The 17,677-nt window shown below is 39.0% G+C and overlaps 1 protein-coding gene across 1 annotated transcript in view; it reads right to left on the reverse strand.

Annotated features, from left to right (window-relative positions):
• Positions 1-17,677, reverse strand: part of LOC126412498 (protein transport protein Sec61 subunit alpha-like) — a 57,941-nt gene that overhangs the window by 21,459 nt on the left and 18,805 nt on the right. The window contains exon 2 of the mRNA XM_050082119.1: positions 8,582-8,864. Coding sequence (XP_049938076.1) covers positions 8,582-8,864 — 283 coding nt within the window. The remainder of the gene's footprint in view (positions 1-8,581; positions 8,865-17,677) is intronic.

Raw genomic sequence — 17,677 nt, forward strand, 5'->3', positions numbered from 1 at the left:
TTGAATGTCTACACAAAACGAGGCCGTCTAATGATCTACCGTCGTAAACCTTTAAATATAAATGTGAATGACAGAAGAGAGGGACTAGTATTCTCAGAATCTGTTATGCATTCGCATAAGTGACGGGTGCTGCAAATTTGCTGTGAAGCGATCTTACAACACCAGGCAGAAAGAATTTAAAGATTTAGTTAACAATGAAAGACAAAAAATTTCGAAGATCGACAGACGTGCTCCTTTGTTCCGAACATCAATAACTTCGTGCTAAATTACCAGGCATGCAGCACGTGAAGAATGTTAAAATTTCTGAAGTCGCACACATTATTCCACTGTCAGTTGCAGCAATATTCGACGGAAATGAACGAACAATATGGAGACTTCATATATTTCTGCAAAGTACGTTTGTTAAGTCAAGGGGCAAGTCTGGAACGATTTTTCGATTTAAAGCTAGCTATGTAGAGTTTATGAAGGAAAAGGGAGTGCAGGAACCAAAATTAGAACATCCATAATGGATTGCAGACCTTCCATTTTAAACGGACTTGACTGCACACTGCCCAGTAAGACAATGTAAGGTGAGAAAAACCTTCTTTCTCGTTTGATGGGAACGCATTTAAAAGGAAAATCACGTTATAGAAGGGCCACAATCTGACAAACACATTCCAGTGCCCTATTCTCACGGCCATTAACGAAAAGGCAAGGTATGAAGATTTCATTGTGCCCTTGAAAGAATTAAAAGGATAGTTTCCTACGCGTTTTGAGGACACTTTCAATCTTACATTTGTTTTCTAGCTGTTTTGGAGTCCGTTTGCCGTTTTAGTTGAAAGCGCTGCTATGCATATGCAAATGTATCCGATTGACCTGCAAGGCAATTCTCATTTCAATGGCAAATCCTTTTACGTTAAAACTTTCCAGAACGTCAAGTAGAGTTCCCATTTCGATCAACATATTTGTGTGAAAGACCTTTTTCGATTATGAAACTAAATAAGTCACGATTACGTGGCAAACTGAGTGCGAAAATCTGTGAAACTGTCGGCATCTCTAGGTATGTCAACAGTTTGTACCAGATAAAAATTGTATTGCCTCTTCAGCGCGACAAAGGAATTAAATAATACCGAAAATTTGTTTTGTTTGTAATCAATGAGGTTGAGAAATGTGAAATCAAGTTGTCTGCAGCGCCAATCACCGTTTCCTCCCCCCCTCCCCCTCCCCCTCTCCAAGCTCTCAGACGGCGAGGTGTGGCGGTGGGGGAAGTGTGCAGCGAGACAGTGCTGTCACACTTGTGCCAGGGCACAGCTCTCGTGCCGAAATCTTGTTGCCCCTGCAGCAGGACTTGGCTATTAGTGTGGAGGTACCTTCGCTAGGGAAGTCATTTCTACAGTTGAATTTCTGAACAAAATTTAAAAGTTAGCTGCATTTTATGAGATGATTATTCTCCTCGTCTTGCTTCGATACCACGTTCCACCCCAGGAAATTTAAGTCAGACAAGCAAGTCTCTCTCTCTCTCACTTCAGTCAGCCAGTTGGATTCCCTTTAGTACCAACCCATGCCACATATTGCCTTGCAACAATTTTTTAATTTGCCATCATAACTGCTTTATTAGTGTCTGAGTGTTAAAACAATCTCCAGTGTTAATTTCTTTGTAAGCAGTAAAGGACACAAAAGAAAAATTCGGAGTAGGAATTAAAATCCATGGAGAAGAAATTAAAACTTTGAGGATCGCCGATGACATTGCAATTCTGTCAGAGACACCAAAGGACTTGGAAGAGCAGTTGAATGGAATGGACAGTGTCTTGAAAGGAGGATATAAGATGAACATCGACAAAAGCAAAACGAGGATAATAGAATGTAGTCGAATTAAGTCGGGTGATGCTGAGGGGATTAGGAAATGAGACACTTAAAGTAGTACAGGAGTTTTGCTATTTGGGGAGCAAAATAAATGATGATGGTCGAAGTAGAGAGGATATAAAATGTAGACTGGCAATGGCAAGGAAAGCGTTTCTGAAGAAGAGAAATTTGTTAACATCGAGTATAGATTTAAGTGTCAGGAAGTCGTTTCTGAAAGTATTTGTATGGAGTGTAGCCATGTATGGAAGTGAAACATGGACGATAAATAGTTTGGACAAGAAGAGAATAGAAGCTTTCGAAATGTGGTGCTACAGAAGAATGCTGAAGATTAGATGGGTAGATCACATAACTAATGAGGAGGTATTGAATATAATTGGGGAGAAGAGGAGTTTGTGGCACAACTTGACAAGAAGAAAGGACCGGTTTGTAGGACATGTTCTGAGGCATCAAGGGATCACAAATTTAGCATTGGGGTGCAGCGTGGAGGGTAAAAATCGTAGAGGGAGACCAAGAGATGAACACACTAAGCAGATTCAGGAAGATGTAGGTTGCAGTAAGAGCTAGGAGATGAAGAAGCTTGCACAGGATAGAGTAGCATGGAGAGCTGCATCAAACCAGTCTCAGGACTGAAGACCACAACAACAACAATTTCTTTGTGTACAACATGGCACCTGGGTAATGTGGGCTGGCATCTCGGTGCCATCCACATCAGAGCCTAGGGGCTGGCTGAGGTTGGCCCCAGTATATAAAATAAAACAAAATTTTTGTGGCTACTATTAGCTGAAATAAGTGATGCAGAGACGTCCTTGTGTCAGCAAGAGCTCAAAGATCAGGTCTGGTGTCAGTCTAGTAGCGGGGGACCACAATGAAAAGTAATGACAGTGGTGGCTCCCATCAATTGTTAACAAATATCATTAAAAATATTGTTTATGGCAGTATAGTTGGCGGCCAGTCAATAGGGCTGTCGGTTATGTGTGTTGGAAGTAATGCAATGAACCTCCCACAATTGCAGAATGGCACTGATAGCTAATATTGTACACCATATTAAGAGTAACACAGTGAACTGTGATGCAAAAAGCTACAACAATCATTAAATGTCATCCCTTAAAAAGTTAAACTGTTTTCTCTTTACTGCAAACGAAATAGCTAAGGATTTTCTGCAAATATCACCATGTTGTTGTTGTTGTTGTGGTCTTCAGTCCTGAGACTGGTTTGATGCAGCTCTCCATGCTACTCTATCGTGTGCAAGCTTCTTCATCTCCCAGTACCTACAGCAACCTACATCCTTCTGAATCTGCTTAGTGTATTCATCTCTTGGTCTCCCTCTACGATTTTTACCCTCCACGCTGCCCTCCAATACTAAATTGGTGATCCCTTGACGCCTCAGAACATGTCCTACCAACCGATCCCTTCTTCTGGTCAAGTTGTGCCACAAACTTCTCTTCTCCTCAATCCTATTCAATACTTCCTCATTAGTTACGTGATCTACCCATCTAATATTCAACATTCTTCTGTAGCACCACATTTTGAAAGCTTCTATTCTCTTCTTGTCCAAACTATTTATCGTCCACGTTTCACTTCCATACATGGCTACACTCCACACAAATACTTTCAGAAATGACTTCATGACACTTAAATCTATACTCGATGTTAACAAATTTCTCTTCTTCAGAAACGCTTTCCTTGCCATTGCCAGTCTACATTTTTTTTCCTCTCTACTTCGACCATCATCAGTTATTTTGCTCTCCAAATAGCAAAACTCCTTTACTACATTAAGTGTCTCATTTCCTAATCTAATTCCCTCAGCATCACTCGACTTAATTCGACTACATTCCATTATCCTCGTTTTGCTTTTGTTGATGTTCATCTTATACCCTCCTTTCAAGACACTATCCATTCCGTTCAACCGCTCTTCCAAGTCCTTTGCTGTCTCTGACAGAATTTCGATGTCATAGGCGAACCTCATAGTTTTACTTTCTTCTCCGTGGATTTTAATACCTACTCCGAATTTTTCTTTTGTTTCCTTCACTGCTTGCTCAATATACAGATTGAATACCATCGGGGAGAGACTACAACCCTGTCTCACTCCCTTCCCAACCACTGCTTCCCTTTCATGTCCCTCGACTCTTATAACTGCCACCTGGTTTCTGTACAAATTGTAAATAGCCTTTCGCTCCCTGTATTTTACCCCTGCCACATTCAGAATTTGAAAGAGAGTATTCCAGTCAACATTGTCAAAAGCTTTCTCTAAGTCTACAAATGCTAGAAACGTAGGTTTGCCCTTCTTTAATCTAGCTTCTAAGATAAGTCGTAGGGTCAATATTGCCTCGCGTGTTCCAACATTTATACGGAATCCGAACTGATCTTCCCCGAAGTCGGCTTCTACTAGTTTTTCCATTCGTCTGTAAAGAATTCGCGTTAGTATTTTGCAGCTGTGGCTTATTAAACTGATAGTTCGGTAATTTTCACATCGGTCAACACCTGCTTTCTTTGGGATTGGAATTATTATATTCTTCTTGAAGTCTGAGGGTATTTCACCTGTTTCATACATCTTGCTCACCAGATGGTAGAGTTTTGTCAGGACTGGCTCTCCCAAGGCCGTCAGTAGTTCCAATGGAATGTTGTCTACTCCGGGTGCTAATATATCACCATTACAGCGCTCACTTCTGGACGAAGCCACAACGAAGTGCTTCCATTGCAGTGAAGGGACATCTCTGAAGATGCAAAGTTAGTGGAATTCTGAAAAACCGCGAAATGAAACACATTTGCGTATCTCCAATGACAACCTCACGTGTATAGTCACTCTACTACAACTAGAAGCTGGGGGCAAGTCTTGCTAACACAAAGAGAGATGTAAAATACAATATGTGACTCTTACTTGTTATCGAACAGGTAATATTATACTTACACACAAAATTTAAACTCTGTTAGTCTCTGTAATGGCACAGTCGTTAGCTATGTCATGACTAATACCCTGTAGCGAAATCGAATAAGATGCCACGATCAGTAGTGAGAAGGGCCACTTAGTCAATAGACTCACGTTGCTAGTGATTGTGGCCACATATAAATATTGCGATGAATCTGGTGGCACAGCACTGGGATTGACCTATGTAGCAAGAATGCGAATCGTAAACGATGTTCCCTTGTGAAATCCTATGGCTGGTGGAATTCGGTGTAGGATGGCAACAGACAGTTTGTGGTGAATTAGTGGTACGTTACGTTTGCCCTTGTACCACGCAGACTGTTGAGAAAATTTCACCCTGAGGTCACGCTACGTGGGTTTTTACTTTTATTGGTTATTTCATTTGTAATAAGCTCGGTTGTGTTTTTCTACGTAACCTACAAAATAAGAAATTTATTTAGACAGGTAAACATAAGAACGTTACCCTATCTGTGAAACTGTGAACATAATTTATTTAATTATTTTCCAGAGACTTAGAGCAACGGGTTCTAATATTTTTAAGAACATTATTTTCTCTATCATGTATTTAAACCAAGTGTGTACAAACCAGTTCAAATCAAATTCCTATAAATTTTGGTTATGGAGTTAGAAACATTCAATGTTTGAGGAGTGAATGCATCATGCTGTAGATAGGTGGCTATGTTCAGGTGGATGTCCTACTGAAGGAATGTTCAATTAGTTAAGGTGTTCAAATTACTGCCCAATTTTCTGAATGGATAACTTAATGTGCACTCTAAACGACCTGTGGACGAGTTGTAATCTTCCTCTACGCCTAGGGTGTGAATTCGGTGACAAAAACCCAATTCCTTAGATATCTTGACAAAAAGAAATCTGTTGGTGTTAACTTGGGCAAATGTGTGGAGTGCTTCTGAGGATCACGACATCCTGATCATCTTACAGTAAATCCATTGTTCGATCCTTGCACAACACATGCAGAATGGTCTAGGTCACCGAAGTGCTGCATCCATATTTAGCCGCTACTGTCTAGACCAGAACTGGCCGCAGCGTGCCAAGCTGCAAGAGAGCCCAACATGCGGATCGCATGCGGAGTGATGTTTGTCTTTGTTTGATGATTGTCTTTGTTTGGTAATTCATGGAAGTACCCAGAACAGCGCCACTTTTTATTTAGTACTTCGGTACGGCATTTTTCGGTCGGCACGTCTCCCTGCAGTTGAGCAGAATCGTGGTGTCAGCACTGTTTACTCTCCGCTGTTTGATGGACGTTCACAGATCCAAGAAGTGGCAGTCTAGCAATCTATTGTCACAAGCTTTTAAAAATAAATGGGAATAACAAAAGATAGAGATGAGGATTCTTAATATCTATTATGCAGTCACATAATCGATGTGTACTGCAAATCTGCTATTAAACAACATTCCCTGCAAAAATAATTTAAAGACAGTTGAAAATGAAGGATGAAAAAAATTACAATAATCGACAGACGGGATTCATGTGAGTTTAGAGGGCAATATGTGATGTATTGTTTCAAAAGGATGTTGCTCGCCCACACATTGTCCATGAAACTCAACGTGATGCAAGACATGCAGGTACTTTGCTGGCCAGTACAATTTCTTCTGGACTTCTCTCCTATCGAGTACGTGAGGACTGTGATGGGATGATAAGTGACTCATGCGAATCATCGCCCAACACCTCTTACATAACTTCGTCATCAAGTCGATTAGGCATGACATAACGCATCCCAGCACAGTATGCACCATCTGTACGATCAACTGTATGCCACAATCAGCGCTTGCATTGCGCTCATGGAGGCTGCACCACATACAAAAAAAATGTAAATGAGTGCATGACATCGTTGGCCAAGAGGCCCCATGCGGGGACGTTCGGCCGCCAAGTGCAAGTCGTATTCCAGTCGACGCCACTTTGGGCGACTTGCGCGCCGGGACCACATACAAATGTGGATGACCACATACAAATGTGGGCGTTACAGCTTGGGCCGATACCTGGTACCTTAGAACCGCTTTTGTTATTGATCTGTAGATGTAATCATTTCATGTGCTGCGTATGCACTGTTCTAGCAATAAATCTTGAGTGAACTGCAGCGTCTAAAAGGGTATACTATTTTTTTCTGGCATTGTAAATGCAGCGCTTTCGCAGTTTCTCGCATTTCCCCTTCTCACGCTCAGACAGAATGGTTCGGCGGTGGGTAAGTGCACAGCCATGCTGAGAGCTACGGCTCGCAAGCTAGGGCACTGCTCAAGAGCCGAATTCTTGGCTGCCCCTGGTCTAGACCAACATTCTCAAGGAGAGCAACTTAACTGTCAACGATAGAAGCTCTATACATCTCACCTCTCCAAATAGCTATGGATAATCGTGGGCCAACGATTTCATCTCCTTTCACATCTTCTGACAGTCAACATAAATTACCCACCTCAGTAGTTCTGTGTCTCAGTAATGTATATTACGACAGTTTACTGCACCATAATTTGTGAACGTGAATTCACGAGAGAAGATAATATACTTTGTAATATGTCCAGAGTGAAATCATTCATTGCCCATTCGCGGCAAGTAACTCTCCCACTGAAATAATCTCGACGCAGCTCCTGTGCCAGTAACAGGTGGTATGGGTGGAAGTTGTACCATGCCCTATTTACCACACAGATGTAACGCTGACACCAGTGACTGCAGCAGCTTTTCATAATATAACATGCAGAATATGGTGTACTGCAGCTAAAACGGGTACTTCCATGTTCTCGCTGGTCTTCATTTATTACCACCGCAATTTTTGAAACTATTTGCTCCTCGAAGTTGTTGTTCAGCACATAAGAACTTAATAGTGAAGTTTGTCGATCCGGATATTTTACGCTTCATTGGCGTTGTGTGGCATTTGCCGAGCATGAGCAACGTGCCAATGTATTAGTTAGATGTGAACAACATGTTTATTCCATATCAATATCCATGGCAAACCAAACTCGTTTATGCATTCATACCCTGCCTTGCATACAGCAGTGTAAGAATACGTTCTACAATGTAACCGAACATGGCTTGTAACAGCACATCAAGGAAGCTTGTCATTCCATCGCACAAGCAATTTAACATCTTATCCAGAGGTCATTTAGAAGGCACTCTGAGTTGTGCATTCAGAAAAATAGGCACTAGTTGAACAACTCACTTAAATGAACATTCCTGCATCAGAACATCCATCCGAAAGTAGATAATTATGTACAGCACTTTTCATCCACATCTGAAACTTAGAACATTTCTAGTTTCCTAACAGAAATTGATAGAAATTTGATTTAAACTGATTTGCACACCATTGGCTTATGTATATCAGTTAAATAATAGACAAATTAATGCCCCATTTAAAGAAATATAGCTCGTTGCTCTATCTCTTTAAAAAATAACTAAATAAATTATGTTCATTTTGTTCACAACTCCGCAAAAATAGTAACGTTTTCACGTTTACCACTCTAACTAAATATTCTTTTCACTTATGAGTTCGTAAGGTATAAGGAAAAATACTTTCTAAAACATTCTGTTTATGTATCACATAATTTTTTTAAAAAAGGTGGAAATTTAATATTGTGAATGTATACAACCATATCACAGCTTTAATGATGCATGTTAGACAATTCTGTCCATTTTTTTGTTATACATGTATTGTAGCTTTTCTGAATCTATTCCGTGTATTGCGTACATTTGTCGTTACGTTATTAATTTACCTCCAAAACTAAAAGGCAATAATAGCAAGTTCTGTGATGTAAAACTTGAAAATATAAATAACAAGAACGAACTGTATTTTTCACACTTGGTGATCATACCTTGTAGGACGTGTTCGTACGTTTCTGGCGGCGATAAGTAGTAGCACAGGCCACCTACTGGGCTGGACCGGGTCGGCTCTACTTCTTCCCAGACTCCCAGAATGTCGACAAAAAGGCTCCCGCCAAACTTGGAAGCGAGCATTTGCGATATGAAATAGACGTTGGACACCAGCGCCGACTGCAGCATGATTGGCATGTTGGACGTGTAGAACAGTTTAATAGGGTACGTGCTATATTGTCCGCGGAAACGAGCCGATTTAATTGGGAGATTAACACGGAAGCCCTGCAAAGAGAAAAGAAAAAAGTTTTCATTTACAACCAAAAAGCAAGCAAGAAAAACAACAGAATTTTCGTGTGCCACTATCATTGGTAAAAGGTTTGACACACAATGTACGTCTCTAAATTTGAAATCAAACCACTCTTCATCTCATGCCTAACTCTGTTTACTGGTACATTATTCCTAAGATGAAGATGGAGAATCTCTGAGTAAGTTCCACTGTACATACAAGTTTACTACTGGGACTTGAACCAATGTTTCCCATTTTGCTGTTTATGAAGCCTTCCTTCAAATAAACCGACATACATAAGTCTGCTTGTGGAACTTCGATCAAGGTTTCGCATTTGAATGTCTATGGTGCCTTCCCACAGACATTTTTGGTTAGGTGAAAGGAAAGTTTCAAATAAACCGACATACATAAGTCTGCTTGTGGAACTTCGATCAAGGTTTCGCATTTGAATGTCTATGGTGCCTTCCCACAGACATTTTTGGTTAGGTGAAAGGAAAAGTTTAACAAATATAAGAAAATTTTTTTGATAACACGGGAGACGATATCATCAACTGTCTTTTCACTTGCAAATCTCTAAGACATAAATCGTGCTATATAACTGTGCAGCGTTAATATGAAAAGTACAGGAAATATGTTGGTTGCCAGCCGTAATACAATCATGAGTTCGGAATTCCATATAATTTCATTCCGTCCTTTAACCTTTTGAGTCCTAGCAATATTTTTAAAAAATTAATTTTCAATTTTTTTCAAAAAATTAACCTTTATCATCATAGTAAGTAACGAATACAAGAAGAAAATGGCAAAAAGTAAAAAAAAAAAGTTTGTTTCAAAGTGGTGATTTTACTTTGGAACCACTGGGACATTCGGTTTTGAGCCATCCATCTTCTCATGAGATGTTTGAAAGTAATTTCACGTTTTTCCTAGACACACTCCCACACCTCGAAACTTCCGTGAACTCACAATGCCTAAAACAAATTATAGTCTTAAATAATAAGCAAAAATGGATCTAAAATTTAATAAATTTATATCAAAAGTACGTACTGCTCCAGTGGTTTCAAGTGAAAACCTCTCATAACAACACAGTACAAAATCAAGTTTACGTTATAATAACTTTATATGTCACTGTCAATGAATTCCTGAATATTGTAATTATAAAAAAAAAACGCCTCTCACGATCTCCAATAATCACGTAGTACATTCTCCGCGCCGACTATTGCCTTGAATGCTGTGACTGCGACAATGCACTACGTTCATACAAGTACCTCAGTGTAGCACTAGAAGTCTCTGGCTTGCAATAGCATCGGTGACTTCATGCGAAAGACGCTAGTACTTAAAAAAATGTATAAAATGGCGGTTTCAAGCAGAAACCACTGCCAATCATAAAGGATAAAAACCCACCATTTGGTTGTTACAAGGCAACAATTCCCTTGTAAGGGCGAGAATATTTTTCTCACTTCTTATCACGGTTAAACATACCTCACATCCATTGTAGCATGAACTTGTCTATTTTGAGTGTCCAATTTCATCATCTTCGCTTAGTTCTCGCAAATACTGTAATTTCCTCGCCAATATGTTTAATTTTCATTTCATTGATTCCTACCAAAAGTAATTTTAGCATACTTCAGTCTCCTGAATTTTCGATTTCCTCACCTGCTTCCAATACCATCCAAATGTAAAATATTTAACCATATTCCTTCCCCCTATTGAGAATCGGCTCCACAACTGTCCTTAGATACAGGAACAGGAGACTTTATTCTGTCAGGAATTATTTCAAAGCCATGAAAATTACGAAATCATTTTAAAAGAATATACTCGGTCCAGTCACATTAACATGACCAACGGCCATGTTCAACGTCAACGAGCAATAACCACTCACAGATGGCAGGTGGCAGCACTAGCAGTTGAGGGTACATAAAGCCTGTCGGTAGGGGGAGGGGAGGGGGAGATACGGAAAATATGGAGTCGTTGTCGTAATGCAAAAACGGAGTGATTTACCTGACGTCCTAAAGGGCATGCTCTTGGCTTTCAGGTCAAGATGAAAGCATTTCTGAAAGGGCAAAGATTGTAAACTGTTCGCTTGCTGCCATGGTTGAATCATACCACGCACAGCAAAATGTCGCTATCTGAAACTGGTGCCAAGGCAACTGTGGTGCACCACGGGCCATAGATGACAGGGATGAAAGATGGCTGTGGAGACGTGTATCGATGAACAGATGTGCAACTGTTGAGCAACTGACCACCCAGATGAACCAAGGGACTGCCAACAACAGTGTCTCCTGAACGACCATTCATTGAATGTTACTGCGTAAGGGCCTCTGCAGCAACGCCTGGTTCATGCACCCATGCTAAGTGCTATCCATCGGCAACGAAGGCTGGAATTTGAACGCCAATATCGCAACTGGACGTCCTGAGTGGCGCATAAAACAGTTACTACAAATCCAAACACAGTAAATAATTTAGAATCCGTTAGCTGCCCCTGTAGAGTTATTCATCGGAAACTTGGAAAATATAAATTCTACATTTTTTTTTTTAATATGGATCCAGAAGGGTCTGAGACGGGTCCAACATACAATACACGTAACCAATAAACTGAACACTACTAGTCACTGCATAAAAATTCTTTCAAGCCACATCAAAGAAAACAATAAAAAATGTCAACTTTACTGAAGCAAAATCTCTATAATACGGTGTTATCTACCAGAGAAACTCGAGTGCTAGCAAAAGCTGTTTCGCAGCTCTAAAGACAGCTGCCATTCCAGGCACTTTCCAGAAGCTCATGCAATTCTTTATTCAAAAAAACCTCATGTCCTTCTACTGCCCTGTGTATAAATTTCATTAGGGAAATCTTAGATGATAATAACCAGCTGGTAGTTAAAACCCAGGGAATTACACAGCACATGAGAAAACCAAGATGGACATTTCCAATATTCGAGAAAACCAAGATAGACATTTCCAATATTCTAATATAACACTACAACATAATGGACCACTCCAAGCGGGAAACAAGCTGTACAACAAACTAACTTGTGACATCAAAATAATCAGATATTTTCGCATTTAAAACAGCTGTTCGTGCCTAATTACTGCAGAAGCGTTATTATGGTGTAGCTGAGTATCCTGCAGATTAAAACATAAATGTGTACGTTATTACTGTAATAAATAGTGGTAGTAGAAAATCTGAATAGACTGTCAAGTGTGAAACAGTACAACAGACTGCAAAATTCAAAGGATCTGTACACACCTATCTCTTTAGCATAAGTTCTTAGAGTAAAAATTAATATTTTTAGCACAAATAAACATAATATCATATGGTACAGTTTCATCACAATGTTTTATAAATCTTAAATATCTTTAATTCTCAAATCTGTGTCTTTTATACAAAAAGCTACAGTTGTAAACTAAGGTCACGACCAGGGGTCTCCAAACAGCGGCCCGCGGGCCGAAACCGGCCCGCGAGGGCCGGCATACCGGCCCGCGTTAGCTGGCCCGCCAAATATTTGAGGTGGTGCCTATATTGCTAACAATTGAGTTTCGAGGTCTGTCGCGACCAATACACCGCGACATGGTTAAACTCGTGGCTATCCACAATAAACAGACAGACCATTCTCCGTGCGATAGTGAAAAAAAAAAAGAACGGTTAACAGACTAGTTTGGAGAAAACATTTTAAGTAAAAAAAAATTCTTTGCATTTTATTCTACTCACGAGTCTGGTGCAAGTCTTTCAAATGGACGCCACTTCGGTGACTAGCCTTAGTAATCAATCATTATGGCAGATGCTTCTTTTGATTACGTTGTAAAATACACATAGTAAGTAAATCGTAAAAAATATTTTTATTTACAGGCTATTTAAATAAAATACAATACCTGGTGTACATAGTGATACTGGATGTATAAAAATAACTGTTAAGAGTATTCACATAAAGAAATTTAACATCTTTGTGATAATTAGGGACTTTTATGTAGCTGTAACTTTCCTTTCATAATTACCTCCAGTTGTGGATCAAGTTTACTAGTGGAGATAATCATCAGCGACTTCAAATGCTCATCACTTAATTTTGATCTGTAAATAGTTTTTGCCTGTTTCATTTTGGAGAATGTTTTTTCACACAAATAAATAGTGCCAAAAGCGGAAAAATTTAAATTAGGAAACTGTGTGGATGGAAGACACTTACAAAATTCCAGTAATGTTGACTTTGAATGTTTTTCTTTAAAAAAGTAGCTACATTGCAAATCAATAATTTCAAACTGAAGTTCTGCGGGTAACGCTTCTGTATCGACGTCAAATGGATTTTGAAATATCTTGATATCGTTTGAATTTGGATCGATATCTGAAAAACGTGATTCAAAATTAATTTTTAAAGCGCCCAAAGCTTCAATTGCGAAAGTTACAGGAAACGGAATCTCAGTTTGCTGATTTCGAATGTTTTAAAATGCGTGAAGCATACTTTGTTCAACTGAGATTGAAACAAAGCAATCTTTTGTCGAAAGGACTTAACATGCGTGTATAAATCAGGCAGAAGCTGGTTTTCACCTTGCAATTTTAAATGAAGGTCATTCATATGTTTAGTTAAGTCTGTATAAAATGCTAGCTTCCATAACCACTCACCGTTCCGTAACTCAGCCAGAGGGCGATTCCTTTCGTTAAAAAAAATTTCAATTACTGTTCGGAGTTCAAAAAAACGGGTCAGAACTTTACCGCAGCTAAGCAGCGCACTGCAGTATAATATCGCAAGTCGCTTTCCTCAATATCTTCAAGAAACTCGCGGAACTGGCGATGACTGAGTGCATGGGATCTGATATAATAAACAACTGAAATAACTGGCTTTAAAACTTCTGGCGTATCTAAATGTTTTCCACACAAAGCCTGTTGGTGAATAATACAATGCACTACTGATAGTTTTGAGCCACCGTCATTTTCTACGGCCTTAGAAAGGAGAGCAACAATACCTTTATTTTTCCCACACATGTTTTTGCCACCATCAGTTGTAATACATTTTATTTATTTCACTGAAGATTGTTTTTCTGAACTGCCCTTTCAACTCCTTTAAAAATGTCTTCGCCAGTGGTCGTCCCGTGAATACTGTGAACGTCGAGTTCTTCATACACTTCATAATTTTTGTCAATCCCTCGAATAAAAAGTAATACTTGAGCAGTATCTGATACATCTGTTGACTCATCCACAGCCAAAGAGAACCAGTCTTGATTTTAGTCACGCAGTTGTGCTGATATATTTTGTGCAATGTTATCTATTCTTCGCGCCACTTATATTTTAATACAAATTTACTTATATTTTAATACAAATTAACTTTTTCTGGACACATTTCTTCTGCTGTTGCAATAATGCAGTTCTTAATTAATTCACCGTCGGTAAATGGCTTACACTATTTCGCTACTAAATGAGCCACACGAAAACTAGCACTAGTTGCTGCATGTTGTTCAGCATTTACTTTCTTAAACAGCGACTCCTGGGTTTTTAGCTGGCGTTTCAGAGACTCATACATTTCTAATCGTTCGCATACTGTAAACTTGGAGTAATTGTGAGAGTGCTTAGTCTCATAATGACGTTTTATATTGTATTCTTTGAAGACTGATATTGCTTCATTGCAAATAATACACATTGGTTTGTTCCCTGACTCCACCACGAAATATTGACATGCCCCACTGCTCTTTAAAAATTCTACATTCACTGTCAACCTTTCGTTTCTTTTCCATATTTGTACAGAACTTCACAAAAGATTGTAACCTGATAATACTAATAAAACTAGGGAGTAGCTGCCTAAACAAAATACAATGAATTTATAATTAAGGTACTTTAATTACTAAATTAAATACTCATAGTTACACTGTGGTTCCACTAAAAATTACAGTGAAAAAATATTCAAGTCGTGCTATACGTATTTCGAGTTACAGATTTTCCTTGTCTCATCGAATTCAAACTTTGAATTTTCCTACACTTCGTCGTCTCACCTACTAGCACAGCGCATAAAATACTAAAAAACTCGTGAGGCACTCGCAACATAGACACAATCACGCAACAGAACTATCAAATATATGTTCTGGCTCTGCTACTCGCTACAAGACTACATAAATAAACTTATTGTTGCGCCGCTTGAAATAACAAAGCGTTGACATACTCTACCTCTGTTACGTCTTGCAGTAATAGTGTTGCTAACAATGATTTTGAGATTTCGTTAACTTTGCAGGACGCTTTCGTGAAGAATATGCAGTGACATACTTTTCTTCGGTGAAATTTGCCAGAATAAAATACGCCAGAATTTCGGTCAGGTACGTTCACCAATCAAAATTATATACGGTAATTAAATAAAAATCGTTGTTCGTTTCAGTGCTACATCAGATTTTTTCGATTTCATCTTTCCTTTAGCCTTACATTACGGTGATCATGGAGTGCTAGGGTGTCTTAATCCCAACAGGTAGATCTTGGCCCTTATGACTTCGTGGAGGAGTCAATGTGGCCCGCGGACTAAAAAGTTTGGAGACCCCTGCTCAAGATGATACTGCAAAAACTGTGAATATTTTTTACTAGATTAACTGTCATAAATTCATAAGCAGCGTATGATTATGTACTGTATATTTTAGTCTAATGTGCAAAAATATGATGCTGTAAACTTTGATCACACGATGCTGCAAGGACCGATGCTGCTTATAGAAAAGTTAAAGATGCTTCAGTAAAAAATAGAAGCAGCTCCATGAATATCAGTAACTCTATTGGCAAAGAAGGAAGAGCTGCTAAGAATATATAGAAGGGCTATACACTAGAAATGACGGCAACCAACTGGCTGTCTTATACCTATCATATTCTAGAAAGCCAACAAATAGTAAACGAAGATGAGATGAGCGATAGGATACTGTGGGAAGAATTTGGCAGAATACTGAAAGGCTTAAGTCAAAACTAGATCGCTCAGAATTACTGAGACCCTTGGCAAAGTCAACTATGACAAAACTATTCCATTTTGTACGCAATAAGCATGAGAAAAGTGAAATATTTTCAGACTTTAAGAGGAATGTCATTCCAGCTCCAAGAAATACAGGTGCGTATAGGTGTAAATATTACCAGATTTCAGTTATATAGCTCATGGTTGCAAAATACTGACACGAATTATTCTCAGAACAATGGAAAAACGGGTGTAGGTGACCTCGAGTGATATCAGTTTGGGTTACAGAGAAATGTAGGGCTGCAATACTGACCCTAAGACTTATCTTACTACAAGGCAGGTTAAAGGAAGGGAAACACATATATTGCATTTGTAGATTGAAAGAAAGTTTTTGACTGAACTACACTATTTCAAATTCTGAAACAAGCAGGCATAAAATACAGAGAGTGAGATGCTATTCAAAACTTGACCAGAAACCAGACGGCAGTTATAAGAGTCGAGGCACAGGGAAGGGAAGCAGTGGAGAGGAACTGAGACAGTGTTGTAGCCTATCCCCAGTGTTACGCAATCAATATATTGAGCAAGGTGTGATGGAAACTAAGGAGAAATTTGGAAAGGGAATTAAATTTTAGAGGAAAAAATAAAAACTGATGACTTCATAATTCTATCACAGGCAGCAAAGGTCTTGGGAGAGTAAAGAAGAGAATGCATAGTGTCTTAAAAAGAGGCTATGAGATGGACGTCAACAAAAATAAAACGAGGGAAATGGACTGTAGTCGAATTAAATCAGGCGATACTGACGAAATTAATTAGGAAACGAGAGACTAAAATTGGTAAATAAGTTTTACTATTTAGGCAGCAATATAACTGGTGATGGTTGAAGTAGAGGGGATATAAAATGCAGATGCAAAAGCAAGACAGGCAATGGCAAGGAAAAGAGAAATTTGTTAACATCATATATAGAAGTCTTTTTCGAAGGTATATATACGTAGTGTACAATTGCACAGAAGTGACATGTGGATGATAAAAGATTTGAACAAGAAGAGAACACAAACTTTTGAGACGTGGTGTTAGATGTGTAGATCGAATAACTAACGAGGAGGCCCTGCATTTCCGAAATATCCGTAAATGAGATTTTCATGGATACTAATAAATGTTTTCCAAACACGTTAAATATAACTCCAAACTAGTAAGAGGTGTTCACCTAGCAAATATCTAAAATAGGATAAACAGACAAAAGATGTTGATATTCTTGAGACTGCAAATACATAATAAATTCAGTTGTGAGGAGCTAACTAAAAGAAGGAATCAATCGATAGAACACATTCTGTAGCATCAATAAATCGTCAATTTGGTAATGGAGGGAAGTGTGTGTGTGAGGGGGGGGGGGGGGGGGGGGGGGGGGGGGGGTGGGGAATTGTAGAGGGAGAGCAATGATCAAAAACAGGAAGCAGGATCTCACGAATGTAGGTTGCAGTAACTGTGCAGAGATGAAATAACAAGTGCAGAATAGACTAGCATGGAGAGCTGCGCCCAACCAGTTCTGGTACTGAAGACTACAACAACAACAACGTCCTAATAATATTATCAAAATGTCACAGATTTATCATCTGACAAATAAAACCCAAATAAAGTTTGTGTAAGACGTTGTGTACCTGATGTCAAAACTAACTATTATAACTGCACTCTCATTATCGATAGCTGTTTCTAAATCAATACTATTACTTTTTCGGAATTTACTGTAGTGTACAAACTTACATCGAAAACAATAATTTCTTTTCTTTCAAAAACTATCTGGTGGACAGACAGAATCACCGATCTTCCATAGTATGACTTGATATTTAGTTCTGCAATAATCATCTGAGGAAGTAGACAGTACATAACAGACGTATCTGCGCTAACTTAGTTACTATTTG

Source organism: Schistocerca serialis, chromosome 7 (assembly GCF_023864345.2).
Source record: "Schistocerca serialis cubense isolate TAMUIC-IGC-003099 chromosome 7, iqSchSeri2.2, whole genome shotgun sequence".
Taxonomy (NCBI): domain Eukaryota; kingdom Metazoa; phylum Arthropoda; class Insecta; order Orthoptera; family Acrididae; genus Schistocerca; species Schistocerca serialis.